The 23,016-nt window shown below is 46.7% G+C and overlaps 1 protein-coding gene and 1 pseudogene across 1 annotated transcript in view; both read left to right on the top strand.

Moving 5' to 3' along the window:
* Nucleotides 1-23,016, top strand: part of TRIM14 (tripartite motif containing 14) — a 29,347-nt gene that overhangs the window by 5,781 nt on the left and 550 nt on the right. The window contains 9 exon segments of the mRNA XM_029203464.1: nt 3,818-4,051; nt 6,993-7,048; nt 7,656-8,062; nt 11,841-11,933; nt 15,583-15,820; nt 15,822-16,000; nt 16,003-16,190; nt 20,527-20,699; nt 21,805-21,887. Coding sequence (XP_029059297.1) covers nt 3,818-4,051; nt 6,993-7,048; nt 7,656-8,062; nt 11,841-11,933; nt 15,583-15,820; nt 15,822-16,000; nt 16,003-16,106 — 1,311 coding nt within the window. The 3' untranslated portion in view covers nt 16,107-16,190; nt 20,527-20,699; nt 21,805-21,887.
* On the top strand, nt 9,206-11,843 carry LOC114884025 (annotated as a pseudogene).

Here is a 23,016-nt window from a genome sequence, read left to right as displayed (position 1 = left end):
TCTTGCCTATACTTAAGTTTTCTACGCTGAGATTTATAACAAAATGTAGTATCATTAAGCTTATTTTGTATATTCTTCTTGAAAAAGTGGATCTGTAGAAACTGCTTGGAGCCCAGTCGGTTGGGAGAAGATATTTGCTCTCAGTTTCTGTAGAAAGGTCCTCCGTGTACATATGTTGCCTCCAAAATGTGTGGATATATCAAGCATTTAGAACACATTTTCTTTCCTTCGTTTAGTCATTCAACAAAGATATATTTCTGTCCAGGCTCACTGACTCATAGAAACCATGTTGTAAGTGTGGACTAATTCCCAAGCTAGCCCAAAGCCAATTTAGTCAATATGAGGCTCTAAACTCAGAGCCTCACCACTGCCTAGAACATTGCATGGGAAACACAGACTTTGGGAGCCCATCCCGTAGATCCTGCCAAACCACACATTCCTGCCCCACTAAGGAGAGAACATGGCACACAGGGGAGCCTGCCCACCCCCATGCCTGCCTGGGTACCAAGGATCTTGCTGCTGTGTGGGCTGTACAGACATTTGGGCTGAGGAAAGAAGCCGGCCTGATTTTTTTGTTGTTATGATTTTATATTTTAATTGTACTGGTAATACATAAACACATCTCAGTTTTTAAAATTTAAATAGTTAATTAGAATACAGTGTACAGCTATGGAAAGTACAGAGTGAGAGTCCCTCTTGACCATCTCCCCAATCCCACACCTCTTCCCAAACATGACCAAACTAACAGACATTTTATTTTTTTTAATTTTTGATTAATTTATTTATTTTGGCTGCGTTGGGCCTTCTTGCCCCGTGCAGGCTTTCTCTAGTTGCGGTGAGCAGGGGCTGCTCTTCGTTGCGGTGCACGGGCTTCTCATTGCGGTGGCTTCTCTTGTTGCGGAGCACGGGCTCTAGGCGCGTGGGCTTCAGTAGTTGTGGCTCATGGGCTCTAGAGCGCAGGCTCAGTAGTTGTGGCGCACAGGCTTAGTTGCTCCGCGGCATGTGGGATCTTCCCGGACCAGGGCTCGAACCCATGTCCCCTGAACTGAGAGGCGGATTCTTATCCACTGCACCACCAGGGAAGTCCCCAGACATTTTAAATGCACTTGCAAACATGCAGATGCATATATACATGTACACTTTTAATTTTGTTATCTTTTACATAAATGGGATCATCCTATATATATTATTCTGCAACTTGCCCTTTTTCACACGGTGTCTTGAAGAGCTTTCCACGACAGGACATATAGGTCCACTGCATTCTTTGTGTGTGTGTGTGTGTGTGTGTGTGTGTGTGTGTGGCAAAATACACGTAACATAAAAGTTACCATTTTAACCATTTTTAAGCATATAATTCAGTGGCATTAATTACATTCACAGTGTTGTACAACCATCAGCACTGTTTCCAAAAGTTTTTCATTACCCTAAATATAAACTCTGTAATCATTAAGCAATTACTTCCCATTCCCCCCCCCCCCCAGCTCCTGGTAACCTCTAATCTACTTCCTGTCTCTATGAATTTGCCTACTCTAGATATTTCATATAAGTGGAATCCTTCCCTGTCTGGCTTATTTAATTTAGCATCCTTCTCTGTCCTTCTCTGTCTGGCTTATTTAATTTAGCATCATGTCCTTCAGGATACTAAATTTGTCCTTCTCTGTCTGGCTTATTTAATTTAGCATCATGTCTTCAAGGTTCATCCATATTATAGCATGTGTCAGAACACTGCATTCGTTTTAATCACTGAATATTATTATTTCATTGTATGAATGCAGCATAACTTGTACAATGAACATACATATATGCTTCCCATGTTGAATATTTTGTCCAACTTTTCTCTATCTCCAACAATGCTATAGTGAGCTTCTTGGTACACAAATCTTTGTGCACATGTGAAAACATTTTCTAGGATCAATTCCTGCAAGAGGAGCTGCTGCATCAAAGGATTTAAGCGTTTAAAATTTTGATATTATCATATCACCCTCTAAAAATGCAATACTGATGGACACTACCACCTGCAGTGTATGTAAGTGCCTATTCCACACATCCTTATGGACTCTTGGTATTATCCATCAGTTAGCATTCTTCCGGTCTGATGGCCAATATATATATATATATATATATATATATATATATATATATATATATATACTTTTTTTTTTTTCTGATTATGCTGCTCACTTCCTTGATTGTTTGGGACGCAGAGACACCTGTTCATACGTCTCTTGGCATTTGTGTATCTCTGGTCCATTTTTAAATTGAATGATTTCTTTTTTCACTATATGTTATGGATAGTAAGCCTGTGTAGTTTGTTACTTGTCATGTGGCTTTGTTTACAGTGCCTTACCTCTTGGGAAGAGTTTCTTTTTTTATGTAGTCCAACCTGTCATGACTCCCGTTTTGCTATCTGAGTTTTGGGTTCCTCTTATAGAGGTCTTCCCTTCTCAAATTTTTAAAAATAAAATTGTTTTGTATTTTATTCTAGTAGGTTTATTATTTTTTTAATGTATAGTGCTTTGATCTATTTAGAATTGTTTGTTTGTTTAGCTTTTATCGTGGAAAACCTCAAGCATACATATGTGTTTTGAAGCAAATCGCAGACATTCAATTTCATCTGTCAAACTCTGAGCATATTACCTCTATAAGATAAGTACTCATTTTTTAAAATATATAACCATGGTATCATCATCACACCTATGAAAATTAACAATGGTTCCTTAATATTATCAAATATCCAACCAGTAGTCACATTCCCAATTGTCTTATAAGTGTCACATTTTATTTGTTTATTTGAATTAGGAGTGAAAGTTTTCAAAACGCTATTGGTTGTTGTATTTTTTAAGTTGATGGTTAACATGCTTCTCTGTCCTCTATGTGTCTTCTAAATTGTTTCTTTAAGTTAGATCTAGAGGCTTAATCAGATTCAGATTCACATTTTTCACAAGAGTACTTCATAGGTGGGGTTCTGTCTGAATTTGTTTTTGTATACAGAACAAGATAAGAATCTAACTTAGTTTTTTTTAATACATGATTAATTGCATGCTGTACCAATACCATTTGTTGAATTATATATATAATTATATTATACTTTTCTAAGCTATTCTTTGCTCTTGATCTTTTTGTCTATGCCTAAGCCACATAGTTTTAAACCCTGTACCTTTACAGTTTGTTTTGATATCTAATAAGGCAGCTCATCCTTCATTGATTTTTTTTTTTTCGGCCATGCCACACAGCTTGCAGGATCCTAGTTCTCCAACCAGGAATCAAACCAGTGCCCTCAGCAGTGAAAGCCTGGCGTCCTAACCACTGGAACGCCAGGGAATTCCCCTTCACTGATCCTTTAAAAGAAATTTTTGGCTTTTCCTGTGCTTATTCTCCCCCATGGTAATTTAACATTTGGTTAATCTGTATGTTAAGACTTTGATTGGGATTACATCCAATTTATAGACTAATTTGGAGACAAATGGCATCTTTATAGTATTCAATCTTCCTAGCCAGGGATATGGTTTTTCTTCCATGCATTCAGATTATTTTATGTCTTTCAGTACAATTTTATGCTTTTCTTTATCTAGTCCCTTACAGTTTTGTTAGGTCTAGTTTTAAATATTTTGCTATTTTTTGCCTACTGTTTTAAGAATGATCTTTATTTCTCCATTCATTTTCCAATTGGTTATAGCTGGTACTTAGGAAAGCTTTTTATAAGTGCTGAACTCACTTTTTAGAAGTTATAATAATTTTTTTCATGTTGATAGTTTTGGATTTCCTGGTTGGCAATCATATCTGCATCTGGTTTTGTATTGTTCAGGTTTTTCTTTAGGCTCGTGCAGAGTCAGGTAAAACCTGGCTGACAAGGAAATTTACTGAACTCAGATTACTACTTGATGAAGAGGAAACTCTGACCAAGAAATTCATTGAGAAAAACACACAGCTTGCCCCGCAGGCGTACAGGGAGCAAATCGAGTCTTGTGGGGAGCAAATCGATGTCATGAACAATCTCTCCAACAGGGTCTGGAATATCAGCCAGGAACCCAGTCCTGTACAGCTGCTGCAGGTAATGCTGGGTTTCTGCCCTCACAGTGGCCACCGGCCGCCACATTTCATCTTGGTTAATGTGGCACTGAACACAGTATTCACACACTGAGTAAATACACAGAGAACTGCCTTGTCAGCAGGTAGACTGATTACATTGTTAGGAAGATAATATACATCTTGGACTAATTAAATGACATGAACAGTCACCATTTTTGAGGGCCTCTGTGTTCCAAGCACCTCAGGTATCTTAGCTCTAATATTTACTAGAACTCTGCAAATTGGATATTCTCACCCCATTTTACTAATGAGAAATGGAGGCTCAAGGAGATGAAGGGACTCATCCAGGGTTATACAGCTGGTAGGTGGCAGATCTGGGATCAGGTCTGTCTGACTCTAAAGCCACAAGGCATCACTACCCAGTCCTCTGACGGTACAGTCTTAATGGAACCATCACTCCTGGAAAGGCAGGCACCTTTGCAAAAGCTACTAAGCAGACTTCAAGAGTGGAGTCACAGGGCTTCCCTGGTGGCGCAGTGGTTGGGAGTTCGCCTGCCGATGCAGGGGATGCAGGTTCGTGCCCCGGTCCGGGAGGATCCCACATGCCGCGGAGCGGCTGGGCCCCATGAGCCATGGCCGCTGGGCCGGCGCGTCCGGAGCCTGTGCTCCGCGACGGGAGAGGCCACGGCAGTGAGAGGCCCGCATACCACAAAAAAAAAAAAAAAGAAAAGAGTGGAGTCACAGTTTGCTCAAAGGGGAGAGAAGGACGAGACTCCTTGGCCAGTGGGCTCTGTTGAAGGCTATTATCCTGAAGGAGAATCTAAAAACTAGCCCCTATAATATTCACTACTACACTTAGTGAAAGCATGTTGTTGAGGATCACATTCCCGTCTTCAGGGAACCATGGGAGAAACTCCTCTCTTGTGTCAGTACTCCTGTGCAGGCACCTGTGCACTTGGATTGCTTTTCTACTCATCTAACTCTTCCTCTTTCTTTCTTTGCCATAGCTTCTGGGAAGCTCAGAGCCAAATATGTTTCAAATAGCTGGCATGAGACTTTGTGGCGTACAGTTTATGCCTCATCTCACTCTGGCTTCCAGCTTACAGTCTTATCCTGGTTTTCTCTTGGCTTCATTTTTCTCACTGTAAAGGAAAATCTTGCAGCATTAGATAACTTTTGTAAGATGCTTTAAAGGTTTGTGGGATGAAGCAAGGTACAACTAAGTAAAGATGGCACTGAGTTGAACCACAGATTAGCCTGGGCTCTGGCTGCAAAATAAGACAGACAAATAAATAAGTCAGTACAAGACTAATCAAGCCAGTCCCTGGAGGCTGTTTCCCCTCCTGTGCCTTTATGTGGCCTTGGTCAATTCAGCCTGTGTCTCATTGTTAAATAACAACCACAACAAAAAAAACCTAACAAAATATTCTGGGTGAGGTGCTCTCCTAGGCACTTTAGACGTTGTACTTTAAGAGAGGCAAGACGCACAGAGGGGCACGTTTTTTTTCTTTTAAAATAATGGTACATTTTAGGAATATCTGATCCAAAGGGAGGCTTCCATGGAGAAGAATGCTATTCTTCCATCATAGATAACGGTTTCAGGGCTTTCTCATCTCTCTCTCTTTTTTTTTTTTAATTCTCTGGTGCCCAAGCTACTGATTTTCAACATTCATCGTTCCTTCCATTTGTTCACTCATATTTTCATCAAATATACACTGAGCAACCTGATTGCAACAGGCCCCTGCTTCACATTAGGAGCTCGTGGGTGGGGAGACATGCTCAGAAAGTTATTCACAACACAGCACAGCTAAGTGAGCTAGCAAAAGTGTGTCCAAGAGAAGTCCAACTCTGTATGGGGAATCAGGGAAGGCTTCCAGGAGGAAGTGACAGTGGAGCTGGTATGGGAGAATAAGGAGGAGCTCACTGGGTATATATAGAGGGAAAAAGCAGAGAGGACATCCCAGGCAGAAAGGAAGTATGTGCGTGTGAGAGCTTGGCAGACTGGAGAACTGCCAGGGTTCAGCCTGACTGGAGGCGGGGCAAGGGTACAAGGGAGGGGGACATGTTGGGAGATGTAGGGATGCCAGGGTTACTTGATGAAGGGTCTTATATGCCTGGTTATGAAGTTTAGACTTTGTCCTGTAAAGAGAACGGGGGCCAGGGGAGTGTTTTGCAGCGAGGAATGACACGGTCAGATTAATGCTTTAGAAAGGTCACTTTAGTGACAGGCTGGAGGATGGACTGGACAGGCAGGAATGGAGCCTGGAAGGAAAGTTGGGAGGAGACCACAGTATCCAGGAGAGGGATGATGGTGGGCTGGACCAGTGAAGGGGCAGTGGGGATGGGGAGAAGCAGGCGAGTTTGATAGATGTGACAGGATTGGTGATTGGGGGAATCCAAGATGACAGCTGGTTTCTGGCTTGAGAGATGGGTGGTTATGTGGCTGTTCCCTGAGTCTGCAAAGGCAAGAAGTAGATGTGCTCAGTTTCATTCATTCATTTATTGCATTGTGAACATTTATCGAGAACCTCCTATGTGTCAGGCCCTGTGCTAGATGCTGGAGTTTGGGGTTACCAGGTGGTCGCATTTGTCCCTCATCCCCTTCCCCAGTCCCACCCCACCCATCTGCCCTCTGGGCCACCCCGGAGCCGCTCCCTGCCCTCCCTGCTAGTGATCTGACTCCCTGGCCAGCCCTCTGAGTGTGACCTTAGCCCTCTTTCTCCACAAATTACCTTCTTCCCACCCAAATGAGGATGGGCTCTAGACCTGCAGCTTCCTAGGTAGACAGGGCTTGGAGACCATCCCTCAGCCCTTCCAAGGCCCAGCATCCTTCCTGCCAAGTGCTGGGCCACCTTCCCTCCCTCCTGAGGCATCCACCAGCCCCTCCCACCTTGGGCAGCACCGCCCACCAGCCAGGGCCTGCTGTCCTAAGGCAATCTGCTGTCTTCTAAATCCTTGCCCAGGACAACCCTCCAGAAAGTGCAGACAGGGATCTTAGGTGCAAACGAGAGAATCCACTGTAACTGTTTTAAGCAAGAAAGGAGTTTATGAAAGAGTATTAGGCAGCACATCTGATCCCCAGGAAGGCCAGAAAGTCGTGATGAAGACCAGGCTGCAGGAGTGAAGTCAGGGCCATGGCACAGACTTGCTCCAGTGTAGACCCACCCTTCTCCGCTGGGCAGGATGTCACAGCTCACACCCCTGACCCAGAGCACGCCCCCTGCAACCTCTACCACTGCTGTCCCTGACAGCTACACGCCACTGTCACCAGCCCACCCTCACTTCCACATCCAAGTCTTGGAGTGGAGACTCCTCGTCACATGCCTACACCGGGGGCTGGGACAGTTTTCTTGCTTCTACTTAACAAAGCCACACTTAACACAGGAAGGGTATTTAAAAGGTGCTGTCCAGGCAGAAAACAGGACAGGCCCCCACTGTGGTGGGCACACCCCCTTGGTCAGCATTCCAACTGAGCTTCCAGAGTCTTTGGCTTCCCCTTTGGGATATGGTTTCCTGTTCCCCCCCCCTTTGGACATGCCCCAGGAGCACCTTCCCCAGGAAAACTGGCCCCTCGCTCTTTTCGTCCCCTGTACCTCAGGGCGACCTCTGTCACAGTGTCTGTAAAGCTTCGGGGTCCCTTTCGAGGTGGTGAGCAACTTCAGGGCAGGGGCAGTCAGCTTGCCTCCTTCCTCGAGGCGGGGGTCGGGGGGGGGACTGCCAAGGCTGTGGTCCTCGGGGCTCTGCTCCCAAGGACAGGGCCTGGGGTGGCAGCAGGTGCCACGGCCAGGTGGGGCCAGTGCTCGCTGGCTGGGTTTGTTCCTGGGCACAGTGGTGGAGGCTGGGACGCGGCTCCCAGCCACCCTGAGCCCCACGTGCCCTCGCGCACACGCGGCTGCTGACCAGCAGATGAGCCTGGGGGAGTCGTGCCACCCCGTGCCCCACTCCTTTGAGCCCGTCAAGAGCTTCTTTAAGGGCCTTGTGGAAGCCACGCAGAGCCCGCTACAGACGCCACTGGACGTCCGCCTTAAGGCGAGTAAGTCACCGTGTGACCAACCTTGGGTCCTTTACTCCCCTAGTGCCCTGTGATTAGAGACAACTGTGAATATCGCCACCCTAAATCACGTGTCTCCTGCACAGAGGCCCTAGGCTGGGTGGTCAAGGTCTCCTGGGCCTGGGCCCAACCCTCCCTTCCAACCTCACCTCCTACCCATTTGGAGACCAGGTCCTGCTTCTCGCAGCTGCCCTGCTCTGCTCCTGCCCCTCAGTTGCTCCCGAGGTTCTGCCACACCTCAGCTTTGCCTGCGCTGGGCTCCCAGCTGGAAGGGCCAACTCCCCCTCCTCTTCCTCTGCCTGGTCAGGACCCACAGCTGTGCTCACCTGGGAAGCCTTTCCAAGAAACCCTGGGCTCGTTAGCTCTCCCGGCCGTCTCCCCCCTCTGCCCTGGGTCTGCTCCATCTTCTGCCTGGGGGTGTTTGTCAGCTGGATACATGGACCCCTCCCTTCCTCTCTTAAATGCCTGGAAGGCAAGAACCACTTGGGTCCAGCTCTGAGGTCACTGCAGGGCCTGACACAAAACAGGTGCTCAGAAATATCCATTCATTCATCTCTGCTATTAGGATTCATTCAGACCATTTACTGAGCCCCTGTTATGTGCTGGGCACAGTGGGGTACAAAACAAAGCTCCTGCCTTTGTGGTGCTCAGTCTTTTAAGGGGAAGATGGACAACAAATGAATATATGTCAGCGATAAGAAGTGCTTTGGGGGACTTCCCTGGTGGCACAGTGGTTAAGAATCCGCCTGCCAATGCAGGGGACACGGGTTCGAGCCCTGGTCCGGGAAGATCCAACATGCGGCGGAGCAACTAAGCCCATGTGCCACAACTACTGAGCCCGCGAGCCACAACTACTGAAGCCCGCGCGCCTACAGCCTCTGCTCCACAACAAGAGAAGCCACCGCACTGAGAAGCCCATGCACCGCAGCGACACTCGCCGCAACTAGAGAAAAGCCCGTGCGCAGCAACGAAGACCCAACTCAGCCAAATAAATAAGTTTATTTAAAAAAAAAAAAAAAAGAAGTGCTTTGAGAAAAAATAAGCTAGGTAAGGAGAATGGAGGGTGACCAGGAGGAAGAGTTTTGTGGTTTTTTTTTTTTTTTTTTTTTGCGGTACACAGGCCTCTCACTGTTGTGGCTTCTCCCATTGCGGAGCACAGGCTCCGGACACGCAGGCTCAGCGGCCATGGCTCACTGGCTCAGCCGCTCCACGGCATGTGGGATCTTCCCAGACTGGGGCACGAACCTGTGTCCCCTGTATCGGCAGGCGGACTCTCAACCACTGCGCCACCAGGGAAGCCCAGAGCTATTTTCTATGGGAAGTGGGAAAGGCCTCTTTGAGAAGGGGATGTGTGAGCTGACCTGAAGGATGGGCTGGAGATCATTGTGGTCACATGCATGGACTCTGGAGCCAGACTGCCCGGGTTCCTATCCCAGGCCCACCACTTCCTAACCCTGCCATCTTGAGCAGGGCACCTAACTTTTCTATGCCTCTGTTTCTATATCCATAAAATGGAGATGATAATATATTCCTGTCTCATAGAGTTGTTGTAAGGATTAAATGAGTTCTTACATGTAAAGCGCTCAGAATGGCGCTCAGGCATAATAAGCACCACGTGAGCGTTAGCTATTATTGTTGCTGCTGCTGATATATCTGGAGGAAATGTCTTCTAGGCAGAGGGAAAAGTAAGTGCAAAGGTCCCGAGGCACAAGGGAAGAGTAAGTTTGGCATGTTGAAGGAACAGCAAAGGGTAGGTGGGGGGAGTCAACAGGAGTAGATGTGGGCGCAGGAAGGGAAGAAGAGAGAAAGAGATACCAAGGAGACTCCACAGATTTTGACCGGAACAACTAGAAGGAAGTTGTCATATTCTGAGATGGAAAAGAGCATTTAGACTTGGAGGGAATGGCCCTTTTGGCTCTCTGAGCAGCACCATGGTGGTTTGCAAGAGCAAATGCCTGACGAAAGGCAGTTAAAAGGGAGCCAAGAAGAAAATGGTTGATCTGTTTTCCTTATAAGGAAGGTTGGTACGATGTGAAAGCACCAGCTACATTCCATATAAGAACTATTGGAAAAACCCTAGTCATGAGAACTCTAGGAACCAAAATTGCTTTTGATGGCCTCAAGGGTTAACTTTTGGAAGTGAGCCTTGCTGACCTGCAGAATGATGAAGCTGCATTTAAGAGAATTAAAGCTAATTCCTGAAGATGTTCAGGGCAAGAACTGCCTAACTTTCGTGGCATGGATCTTATCCATGACAAAATGTGCTCCCTGGTCAAAAAATGGCAGACCATGATTGAAGCTCATGTTGATGTCAAGATTACCAGTGGTTATTTACTTCATGTGTTCTGTGTTGGTTTTGCTAAAAAATGCAACCATCAGCATTACCCTGTGTGGTAGACATCTTCATTATCCCCCATTTTATGGATGAGGAAGCTGAGGGTCAGAGAGGTTAACTGACTTGCCCTAGGTCACACAGCTGGTAGGGGTAGAGGCAGAATTCAAACAGACTCTGGTCCCAAGGTTTGTGTTCTGATCCCCTGGAGTCTGCTTCCTCCCAGGCCATCACCCCTCATCCACCACAAGATAAGGCCATCATTCTTATTATCACAGGTAATACTGAGAGGTACTGACTCCCAGGAAGGCCACAGGGAGGTGGGGGTCTTGCAGCACCACTGCCCTTCCAGTGTGCCGCTTCACCTCCCTACCTGTGAGTTCCACAGACATTGCAGGGTCAACAGGCTGAAATGGAATCCGGCATCTTCCATGCCTCAACCCCCAATCCTCTGCTTCTTGACTCCAATCTACTCTTCATTCTCCACTCCCATTAGAGTTAAGCCTTGGTACTTGTACCACTGCAGTATATCCTGAGCCCAGCCCCTTTTCCATCCCTGCTGCCCCAGGTCAGGCCTGAGCCTACCAACAGGGCCTCTGCCTCCACACTCACCCTGCCCCATCCACTCCCCACCAGAGAGAGCTCTGGAGATTCTTCTGCTCATGTCTGCGCTCCTTCAAACACCTTCCATGGCTCCTCACTTTTTACACGACGCTCCTAGCACCTGTCCTTAATGTCTTTGCTCCTGCTGTATCCTGGGGAAAGGCTCCCATCCTTTTTCTGGGTGTCCAAATCTTCCCCATCCTTTAAGGGCCAGCTGAGGTGCTTCCTCCTCCATGAAGCCTTCGCTGACCCCTCCAGGCCCTGGAGCCCTTTCACGTCTCTTCGATCTAGAGCACTCTCTGCCTTGAGTGGTATAGCTCAAGCAAGCCCATTTCTCACCTCATTTACCTGACAGAGCTGTTGGAGACAGGGACCATGACTTGGGTTTCCCCTGAACTCCCTCTTACCTGGATGAGACCTGAATGCGACCTTCCTAAGGGTTCAGCTTTGATTTCTCGTTTTCGATCTTTATCCTAGAATTTGCATGTCTGCCATGAAATTGCCCCCTTCCTTGACTGCTGAATACATGGTTGACTCTCAGGATGGTCCTGGAGCCTGCTATCTCCTCCCCATGTCCAGGCCTCACTCACACTGGCCTGTCATTGCTCAGTTTGCTTCGGATCCTGGAAAGTGCGTTTCTGTATAGATCTGAGCCTTGTCCTGAAGTTTTCTTGTTACTGTGAATTTGCATTTCCTACTTAAATTTGCATGCAATTCTTGGGGAGAGATTATGCAAATCTCCAGTTCTGTAATATTTTTAGTATGTTTTGTAATTTGTGCTGCTTGCATGAACACCAAGCACTCATTTCTCACAATTCATTACAGACATGAGCTGCCAGCTCTCGGGCTCCTCCGGCGCCCAGCCGGGTTCCCTGCTGAAAACAAGCCCCTCACCAGAGCGATCACTCTTCTTAAAATGTAAGACCCCAGGAGCGGGGAGAGGGTGAAGAGGGCGTGGGGTGTACTGGTGGGAGGGAGGGTCACTGAAGTAGAGGCCCCCCTTTTTCCCTAAGAAACCCAACTTCAGTTTTCTTAACCCTTATTATCAGTTTTTTAAAAACCACAGAAATAATACACGTTCACTATAGAAAAATTAGAAAACAAAGAAAAGTTTTTTAAAAGAAAATCACTCATAAATCACTGAAGAGCTTCGGAAATGTTTCTGCTCACATACCCAAGCAGACACGTAGTAGTAGATAACTATTATTTGCCCTTTTAACTTTCTTTGGCATATCTATATACATACTGTGATAAATATTTAATATATATATTTTTTACAAACATGGTGTCATACTCTACATCCTGTTTTGTAATCTGTGTTTTCATCTACTGTTATATTGTGAACATCTTTGTTCCCTTAAAAAATTATACAGGTAATGCGTGCTTCTTGTAGAGAATTAGAAATTACATATACTAAAAGAAAACAATTGCCTGCCCCAGAGTTAAATGATGTTAATCTTTGTCATATATTCTTTCAGACATTTAAAATATATATATGTCTACAGATTTTTAAAAATGGGATATTATAGATATTCTTTTGTAATTTTCCAGCCCCCAGCAGTGGAAGTACAGTGTCCTAACCACTGGACCGCCAGGGAATTGCCTTCTTTTGTAATTTTAAAAATTTAGGGCTTCCCTGGTGGTGCAGTGGTTGAGAGTCCGCCTGCCGATGCAGGGGACACGGGATCGTGCCCCGGTCCGGGAGGATCCCACATGCCGCGGAGCGCCTGGGCCCGTGAGCCATGGCCGCTGAGCCTGTGTGTCCGGAGCCTGTGCTCCGCAACGGGAGAGGCCACAACAGTGAGAGGCCCACGTACTGCAAAAAAAATAAATAAATATATAAATAAATTTAATAGTATAGATTGAACAATTTTCTATTTTCATAAACACAGATATTATGGTTATTTTTAAAGGATACATGGTATTCCATTGAATATGCCATGTTTAAATCAATCTCATATCATATTATTGGACATTTAGGCTGCTTTACATTTTCATTTCTATAAACAGTGCTGTGGTAAACATCCATTCTTGTACCTCTTTGTTGAATTAATGAATAAGTGACTGAATACACCTTAGCTCATTTTTGTATTATTTTAGGAGTAATTTCTCAAAATGGAATTACTAGGCATGCATTTTTTTAAACTAAACTTTAACAGATATAAAATACATAAAGTGCACAAGTCAAAGGGCTGTAGCTCAATGATTTTTTAAAAGTGAACACATTCAGTAACTTCCTTCAGACCATGAAATGGAAACTTCTAGCTCCCCAGAATCCTTCCTCATGCCAGTTCACTATCCCGAAGGGTAACTACTCTCCTGACTTCTAACAGTAAAGATTACTTTTGCCTGTCTTTGACCTTTATATAATGAGATCACTCAGACTATTCTTTTGTGTCTTGCTTCGACAGAACAACATGACATTTGTGAGATTTACCCATATGATTGTGTGTAGCAGTAGTTTGTTGATTTTCACTGTGGCGTAGTATTCCATTGTATGAATGTAGCACACTTAATATTATTGATGGACATTTTGGATTGTTTAGCTTTTGCCTATATGAATAATGTTGCTTTGAATATCCCTGTACATGTCTTTTGATGCACCTATGTATGCATTTCTGTTGGATATTTACCCAGGAGTGGGAGAAAAGGATGCCCAGTATAAACACTTCTATGCAACATTGTTCTAGATGTCCTAGAGAGTGCCTTGAGGCAAAAAAAAAAAACAAAAAAGTAAGCTATAAGGATGGGAAAAGGGAAAAAAAAAGATCATTATTCAAAGGTGACATTATTATTTACAGAAAATCCAAAATAATCTATAAATAAATTAGTTACCAAATGAATTTAGAACAGCTGCTGGATGTAATGTCAGCATACAAAAATCAATTGTATTTCTGTGTATTGGCAATAAACAATTAGAAAATGAAATTTTAAAAACATTATTTTCAGTAACACTTTTAAAAAGCTAGGAATAAATCTAACAAAAGACATACAAAACCTCTCTACAGAAAACTCCAAAATATTACCGAGAAAACTATCCGGCAGTATCTACTAAAGCTAAACATCCACATGCCCTAAGACCTAGACTTTTCTCTAACTTCATGTCTACAGATGTGTATAATGCAGCAAGAACTGTTATTGGGAGTTTAAATCACCACCACCTTTCTGGAGGACAGTTTGGCAATATTTACCAAAGGCCTTAAAATCACAATCATCCCCGTTGACCGAGCAATTCTTCTTCTGGGAATATATCCTAAATAAATAATCAGATACATAAAGATGTATTCATATTAGTGTTTTCAAAACCTTTTTAAAAAGCGTATTTTTTAAGGCGGGGGGAGGGAATAGGTTAAATTATAATTCATCTATGCATCAAAATCTTAAGGTTGCCATTAAAATGCTTTTTTTTTTTTTTTTTTTTTTGCGGTACACGGGCCTCTCACTGTTGTGGCCTCTCCCATCGCGGAGCAAAGGCTCCGGACGCACAGGCTTCTCGGCCATGGCTCACGGGCCCAGCGCACCGCGGCATGTGGGATCTTCCCGGACCGGGGCACGAACCCGTATCCCCTGCATCGGCAGGCGGACTCTCAACCACTGCACCACCAGGGAAGCCCCTTTGCTCATTTTTTAGTTGGGTTATTCTTTTTTTTGTTTTTGTTTTTGATACTGAGTGGTACCAGTTCCTTATATACTCTGGACATTAATCTCTTAACAATTATATGGTTTGCAAATACACTCAGCTCCCTGTATCCATGGGTTCTGCATGCACAGATCCAACAGCCCATCAAAATTTGATCAGAGGTTGGTTGAATCCACAGATGAAATTGATGTGGTAAAACGTTCATAAATACTTCAATAAATTTCAAAAGCAGATTACCCAAGAGCCTGTATAGTATGACACCAACGTTAAGAAAAAAACTATAAAGGGGCAAGTAAAGAAAAAAATTGGGAGCATATACACCCAAGTGTTAACAGTGATAGGATTATTTTTTTTATTTTTATATAATTTAAATTTATTTATTTTTTTATTTTTGATGGTGTTGGGTCTTCGTTTCTGTGCAAGGGCTTTCTCTAGTTGCGGCGAGCAGGGGCCACTCTTCATCGCGGTGCGCGGGCCTCTCACTATCGCGGCCTCTCTTGTTGCGGAGCACAGGCTCCAGACGCGCAGGCTCAGTAGTTGTGGCTCACCGGCCTAGTTGCTCCGCGGCATGTGGGATCTTCCCAGACCAGGGCTCGAACCCGTGTGCCCTGCATTGGCAGGCAGACTCTCAACCACTGCGCCACCAGGGAAGATCCGATAGGATTATTTTTTATTAAATTTTTAGAAATTGGCAACAAATTCCATGGTACAAAATTCAAGCCGTACAACGGGTGTGCACTAAAATGTTTTCTCCTGCCCGTGCTCCCCAGCCACCGCCCCACTCGTGATTTCCGTGTTTCCCTGTATTCTACCCTGAGCACTTGGCGGGACAGCGGGTACCAGCAGGGTCGGTTTCCAGGGGGCGGGGCGGGGCAGGGGCACTGGCCCCGCCCATCGGGCCTGGCCCGGTGTCCCCGCCCTCCGCAGACGCGCGTACGCTCACGCTGGAGCTAGACACGCTGCACCCGCGCGTGCGCCTCTCGGCAGACCGCCTGAAGGTGCGTTGTGGCCACCACGGCAACCTGGGGCTCAATCCTGCGCTGCATTTCGACGCGCTGTGGCAGGTGCTGGGCCGCCACTGCTTCGACGCCGGCCGCCACTACTGGGAAGTGGACGTGCAGGAGGCGGGCGTCGGCTGGTGGGTGGGCGCGGCCTACGGCTCCCTGCGGCACCTCTGCCGCCGCCCGCTTGGGCTGCAACCGCCAGTCCTGGTGCCTCGAACTATATGACCTCGAGTACTGGGCCTTCCACGACGGCCAGCGCAGCCGTCTGCGGCCCCGCGACGACCCCGACCGGCTCGGCGTCTTCCTGGAGTACGAGGTCGGCGTCTTCACCTTTTACGACGTGACGGCATGACCCACCTGCACACCTTCCGTGCCGCCTTCCAGGAGCTTCTCTACCCGGCCCTGCGGCTCTGGGAAGGGGCCATCAGCATCTCCCGACTGCCCTAGGGGCCGACACCTGAGTGGCCGCCCTAGGCTCTCCGCGGCTCTGGTCTCACCCGATCCAGACACGGCTGATCTACTGCCGCCTCTGTAAGCATTCCCATCCTCTCCCCTACCAGTCATGCCCTGTGCTTTGAACAGTTCCTCTCCTAGGTAGGCTAGTTTCAAACGGGCCCTGAACACAGGTCCTCTGCTGCTGCTCTCTCATCCGAACTCCCCACGGCCACCAGGGCCCTTCTACTACACTGCTTTTAGTCCAGGTTCCTGAAAGGACACACCCATGGGTGAGCCCTAAGCATCCTCACCATGTCAGAATACATGATCCTCAGCCTCAGAACATTGTCCCTCATACAGCACTCAGAACCGCCTGGCACATAGTAGGCGCACAGTAAATATGTGAATAAGAGTCGCTAAGACTCTTCTGTCCCTTAATGTCCCTTGGATCTGCTTCCTCCTCTCCACTCTCCTTCAGCTTGTCCATGTCACTTCCTTAAGAGCAGCTGCAAGAGCTTCTTAACACCTGGCCTGAACCCTTCCCCATGCTCATCGTCCACCCTACAGCTAGAGTGATCTGCGTGAAACCACTTAACCTCTTAGAACTATCAGAGGGTTCCCAAGGAGACTATGTGGGGGGGGGAGCACTTTACCTTAGCAGTCAAGGCTTTTCTAGTCTGCCCCAAACTACACATCCTCATCTAGCTCCTACTGCTCTTTTCAGAGACTCTCCAATCAGAACTGTGTGTCGCATAGTTCCACCTCTATATCCTTGCCCTTGCCATTTCCCATATAAACACATTTATACAGGAAAGCCCCTTCTTCTTTTTGCCTGTCTGTTTTCCCCAGGCTTAACTGCCCCCAGGAAGTCTCCCCAAGCTACAAGAATCTCTCTGATTCAGATCCACAGTCTGGGACCTGTCTTTCCAATTAGATTGGAAGATTCCTAAGGGCAGCCATGTCCTACACCTTACCCACCCTGAAAAGTTAAGAAAGTCCCTTCCCTCCAAGGCAGCGAGTGAATGACCACTAGCTGGCTGCTATTGAATCAGAACAGCTGAGCTGGGAGGGTCTCACAGATCACTCAGCCTGACCCCATTGTACATTTGGGGAGAATAAGGTCCTGAAAGAAAGTTGCCTAAAGTCACCCACGGTGATTAAGGGCTCGGCCACCTCCCAGCCCTCAGGCATGTGTCTCACTTGCCCCCTGGCCCAACCCTTCAGGCCCAGCTTTCAACCTGGAAGATTTTACTGCTTATTCATTTCTTAGGGAATGTTGGGAAGAAATCAGCAGGTGACTGTTGCTAAGCAACCACAGGCAGTTTTCCCAACGGTCTTGGAATCAAAAGGAGAGGAACTAACAATGAGTGGGGTTTGGGCAGCTCAGGCATCCCTATGCTCCTCAGATCCAAAATGTTGCCAAGGAAACCCAGAGAGCCCCTGCTTTCCAGAAGGTAATGATGGAAATAGAGAAGGCCAAATCAGCAGGGCTTCCCAGGGAGATCATCCCCTCTAGTAGGGAGGGAAAGGCCTCTTTCCAGGGTCTGTGCCTCAGTTCTGAAGGTTCAGCATCCTGTCGGTCAAATGCCTTATATGGTTTTGAAGTGGTACTATGTAAAAGTATCTTCTTAGGTGCTTGGCAGGAAGGCAGTGGTAGGGTGAGGAAAACGCAAAGCAATCTCCCTCAGGGTTTAAACAGACTCTCAGTGCGTTAATTGGTTTGAACCATATAAAACTGCCAATTTCCAATAGTTTTTTTTTTAACCTAAAAACGGCACTTTCATATGGGGCAATGTAATGTAAGTAGAATACAAGGCAGAAGGAACCTCAAAAGTGGCTTTAGTCCTAACCAAATCATTTAAAACTCTAGCTTGGATAGATGTCTTCAGCACTATGCTCCAGGAATGCTGAGAAGAGGGAAATTAATTCTACTGGGGATGGCCCAGAGCTGAATTCTGACAGGCAGAGGGCATTCCTGACAGAGGAAGATGCATGTACTTGACCCCATATCTCTGTTCATCCCTGCAAACCAATATTTATTCCCAGACCCACGGCCGCAGGGTCCAAGTAAAAATACTTGCTATTTTGTCAGGCACTGTTCTAATGCTTTACAGCTATTAACTCATTTGATCCTTACATCACCCCTAGGAGGTAGAAAGTTATCCCAATTGTACACATGGCAAAATTGAGACACAGAATGAGTAACTTGCCCAAGGTCACACAGCTGATGGTGGAACTGGGGTCTGTACTCATCCACCATGTTCAGGTGAATGCAGCTGGTCTCTAGCCAGTGCCTACTCGCTCTGGCCCCTCTCTTTTTTCTTTTTTAACATCTTTATTGGAGTATAATTGCTTACAATGGTGTGTTAGTTTCTGCTTTATAACAAAGTGAATCAGCTATATGTAGACATATATCCCCATATCCCCTCCCTCTTGCGTCTCCCTCCCACCCTCCCTATTGCACCCCTCTAGGTGGTCACAAATCACCGAGCTGATCTCCCTGTGCTATGCGGCTGCTTCCCACTAGCTATCGATTTTACGTTTGGTAGTGTATATATGTCCATGCCACTCTCTAACTTTGTCACAGCTTACCCTTCCCCCTCCCCATATCCTCAAGTCCATTCTCTAGTAGGTCTGTGTCTTTATTCCCGTCTTACCCCTAGGTTCTTCATGACCTTTTTTTTCCCTTAGATTCCATATATATGTGTTAGCATATGGTATTTGTTTTTCTCTTTCTGACTTACTTCACTCTGTATGACAGACTCTAGGTTCATCCACCTCACTAAAAATAACTCAATTTCATTTCTTTTTATGGCTGAGTAATATTCCATTGTATATATGTGCCACATCTTCTTTATCCATTCATCTGTTGATGGACACTTAGGTTGCTTCCATGTCCTGGCTATTGTAAATAGAGCTGCAATGAACATTTTGGTACATGACTCTTTTTGAATTATGGTTTTCTCAGGGTATATGCCCAGTAGTGGGATTGCTGGGTCATATGGTAATTCTATTTTTAGTTTTTTAAGGAACCTCCATACTGTTCTCCATAGTGGCTGTATCAATTTACATTCCCACCAACAGTGCAAGAGTGTTCCCTTTTCTCCACACCCTCCTCCAGCATTTATTGTTTCCAGATTTTTTGATGATGGCCATTCTGACTGGTGTGAGGTGATGCCTCATTGTAGTTTTGATTTGCATTTCTCTAATGATTAATGATGTTGAGCATTCTTTCATGTGTTTGTTGGCAATCTGTATATCTTCTTTGGAGATGGCCCCTCTCTTATTAGGCCTGTGATGCTTTGCTTTTGCTCGGTTACTCTGTGGGACTTAAGTCTACCTTTAGATTACCTTCCATGGGCTCTGAGATGAGGTCTTACACCCAGAGGGAGATTTGAGAGTTTGGGTTTCATGTAGCAGAGTCAGAGCTGGACTATAAAGGATGAAAATTGCAGTTTTGGTCCACAATCAATTGTGACCTCAAGCTAGTCACTGTACTCCTTGGGGCATCATCTGTAAAATGAGGTTAATGACCCTACCTGCAAGTGCTGTGAGGCTCAGATGAGCCCACAGTATATGAACTTGCCTTAAAAACTGTACAGTACTGTACCATGCCAGGACCTATCTGCATCCCCGGTGGAGTTCCTGTTGTGCCTGATACGGTGCTGAGACAGCCGATACTCCTAGCTGCCATCTGGCAGTAGCAGGAGCCTCCGTGAATATTCAGCACAGGACTGAGCTTCCTTGGGGTCCATGTCTGTAACGGTACTGATCACTTATTCTCTTTCAGACTTGAATTTATAGAAATTTCCTTATTGATAAGAGCAAATTGCTTGCAGATGTGGTTTTAATAAAATGAGTACCGTCCCTTTTTTTGGTACACGGGCCTCTCACTGTTGTGGCCTCTCCCGTTGCGGAGCACAGGCTCCGGACGCGCAGGCTCAGCGGCCATGGCTCACGGGCCCAGCCACTCTGCGGCATGTGGGATCCCCCCAGACCGGGGCACGAACCCGTGCCCCCTGCATCGGCAGGCGGACTCTCTACCACTGCGCCACCAGGGAAGCCCGTACCGTCCCTTTTAACCGTGTTCTTCATTGGGAGTTTGTGTTGCTTCAAGTACACGGCACCCAGGCCTGGATGGGGCCTTGCTCATTTCCCACCCCCTCCACAACTTTCTTGCTCTAGTCAGCTGGTCCTTGAGGGAATATCTCTAGTAATGGGGGGAGTTCACTATTTCTGAAGGTAATTCACGTTAGAACTTCTTGCTTATGTGGCAACAAATTCTGCCTCCCAGCGGTTCCTATCCAAGATAATATTATGTAACTTTGGGCAACTTTTGATCAACATTGAAGCCATTTGTGGTCACTTACTAATTTTTAGAGATTTCAGGGACCCTTTCATGTCTACTGAATGATATCTTCTGTTTCTGCAGTTCCTTTTTGCCAGGGAGAAGGGGGACAGTGATGATAGCCTGGTGGAGGAGACGCAGCCTAGCAGAGGGCATACAGAGGTGGCCCAGCGCAGCCAGGGCATGGTGAGCAGGAGTCCATACCATGAGGAGGGGACAGGCTGCCCAAGAAGCCAAGCTGCATACGAGGTGGGACGGTAAGCATAAGAGGGGTGGGGCCCAAGGTTGAGTCCACCATGTCCTGCTCTGAAGCCTTCCATGGCTTCCCATTGCCTGTTGAACACAGTCCAAAGTCAGCAGGCTTTTAAGCCCTTGCTTCCTTCCTGACAACCTTCCAAATCCCTTCCTTCCTCTCCATGTGGCCATTCCCTGCCCAACTTTCACCTGGACATACAGGGTACTTCCCATGCCCAGATTCCACAATTCCTCCCTCAGTCACTTCTCAACATGCACAGTTGAACTAAAGTGCCACCTCCTCCAGGAGAGCTTCCCTGGCCAACGCCTCCTCTCCCATCCCCACTCCCATAGCTCTCATGACTCTTGGAAAACATTTCAGCAATTCACGCATGCAGGGCACTATTTGTGGACGTAACTGCACCCAATAGGCTGTGAATTCTCCAACAGGGACCGTCTGCTGCCTCACTGTGGGCCCAGCACTGGATCTCCTTCCTGGCACGTGCTCAGGGACGTACGAATAGGCCAGAGCTGTGCCCAGAGATCCATCCTCCTGCCCTCAGGGCCTGGCACAGCATGAGGTGGCCAGCTGCTCCTGGCTGCAGGCAGCCCCATACTTTACCTACACACGGCATTCACAGGCTATGATTTTCTCTATGTGCCCTGATGGGAAGCGGGTTCTAGACGATGGCCCTTCTTCACAGTTCTCTCCAACACATTACCCAGTGCTCTACCCAAAGGGCAGAGTTAGGCCCGGTGCCCTCAGTGGCTCTTCCAGGTGTGAGCCTCACTGGCTTCTGCCCTCTGGGGGAATCCAGCTGAGGTCTACAGAGCAGCCTGGGCCCTTCTCACATTCCAGTCTGACAGGACCTGGAAGCAACTGACAGGTTCCCTGCTAGAAACCACCTGCTGTACATTCTCAGCCAGAGCCCCAGCTAGGCTCTTCCCTCCTTTCCTTTCAGACCCACCTCCTCTTCCCAGGCCCTGGAACACATCCGTCTACTACCATACTAAGTCTCTTCTTGTTAGGAGGTCTCAGATACTTAATGTTATCTCTGCTCTTGTAGAAAAAAAAAAAAAAGGCTATGGAATCAGAAATTTTGATTGTCTGCTCTTGACTGTTTATAGGGAGAAGTGAAAGGGAGTAAACAGCAGCCAGAAATGGATGCCATCACACTCCAGCTCCTAGCACGTCAATCTTATGGATTCTCGTGAGTACGACCCCGGATTCCCACCCCACCCCACCCACACATACAAACGCGAGTCTCCTTCCAGAAACTGTTTTGGGATCCCCAGGAGAGGGAAGCCCTATCCTCACAAGTAAAGAAACTTCAAAGAGCAATTTACGCATTCAAAAACAGACTCCAAGATACACTTTTGTTTTGTTTTGTTTTTTTTTGAGGTACACGGGCCTCTCACTGTTGTGGCCTCTCCCGTTGCGGAGCACGGGCTCCAGACACGTAGGCTCAGCGGCCATGGCTCACGGGCCCAGCCGCTCCACGGCATGTGGGATCTTCCCAGACCGGGGCACGAACCTGTGTCCCCTGCGTCGGCGGGTGGACTCTCAACCACTGCGCCACTAGGGAAGCCCCCCAAGATACACTTTGAATCAAGAGGAATTAAAGTAACCAGGTCAAATAAATATGAACAAAGATTAAGAATTTGAAAGTACATTTGAAAATAATCATTAATCTCAGTATTGGTTCAAAAGAACAGAGAGGACTATGATAGGGAATCTCTGTGAAGGGTTCATGCTTCAGTTCAAGGAAGTCCAACAGTGAGGATCTTTTGTTAGCTGGGTTTGTAATTTCAGGACGGATCATGGAAGGGCTGATTTCAGCATCGCCAGCATACTTACAAGTCACCACAAGCTGCAAATACGCCAAGCCCCACACTCCCCAGCTCCCTCACGTGCCCCACTGCACGTGTCACCTTCTGACGTACTGTGGTTTACTTTACTGTGCTCCTGGTTTATGGAGCATCTGTCCCCATCTGAATGGAAGTCCCATAAGGAGGGGATTCACTGCAGTATCCTCAGGCCCCAAAGCAGGGCCTGGCACATAGTAGGCCCTCCATATTTGTTTAAAGAAGGAATAAATGCCATTTCCCTCACTTTGCTCAGAGCTATGAGTGCTTTGGCATCCTCTGCCTGCAAAACACTTTGGCCAACCCCTTCTCTAATGCCTGGTGATGGCTATACAGCTAACTAGACTCAACCCCAGGGCGGGCAGGGGATAAGGAGAGAGAGCTGGAAGGAAGAGACATTTGGGGTCATTAGGGTTGGTTTTGCAGGCAGGAAGAAGGAAGGCTGAAAGGAGAGGGCCCATACAGCCAGCACTC

This window comes from Monodon monoceros, unplaced genomic scaffold (assembly GCF_005190385.1).
Source record: "Monodon monoceros isolate NGI ecotype Baffin Bay Population unplaced genomic scaffold, NGI_Narwhal_1 Super_Scaffold_5, whole genome shotgun sequence".
NCBI classification, from domain to species: domain Eukaryota; kingdom Metazoa; phylum Chordata; class Mammalia; order Artiodactyla; family Monodontidae; genus Monodon; species Monodon monoceros.
Note: the sequence above shows the minus strand (reverse complement) of the source record. Positions and strands in the feature narration are given on the sequence as shown.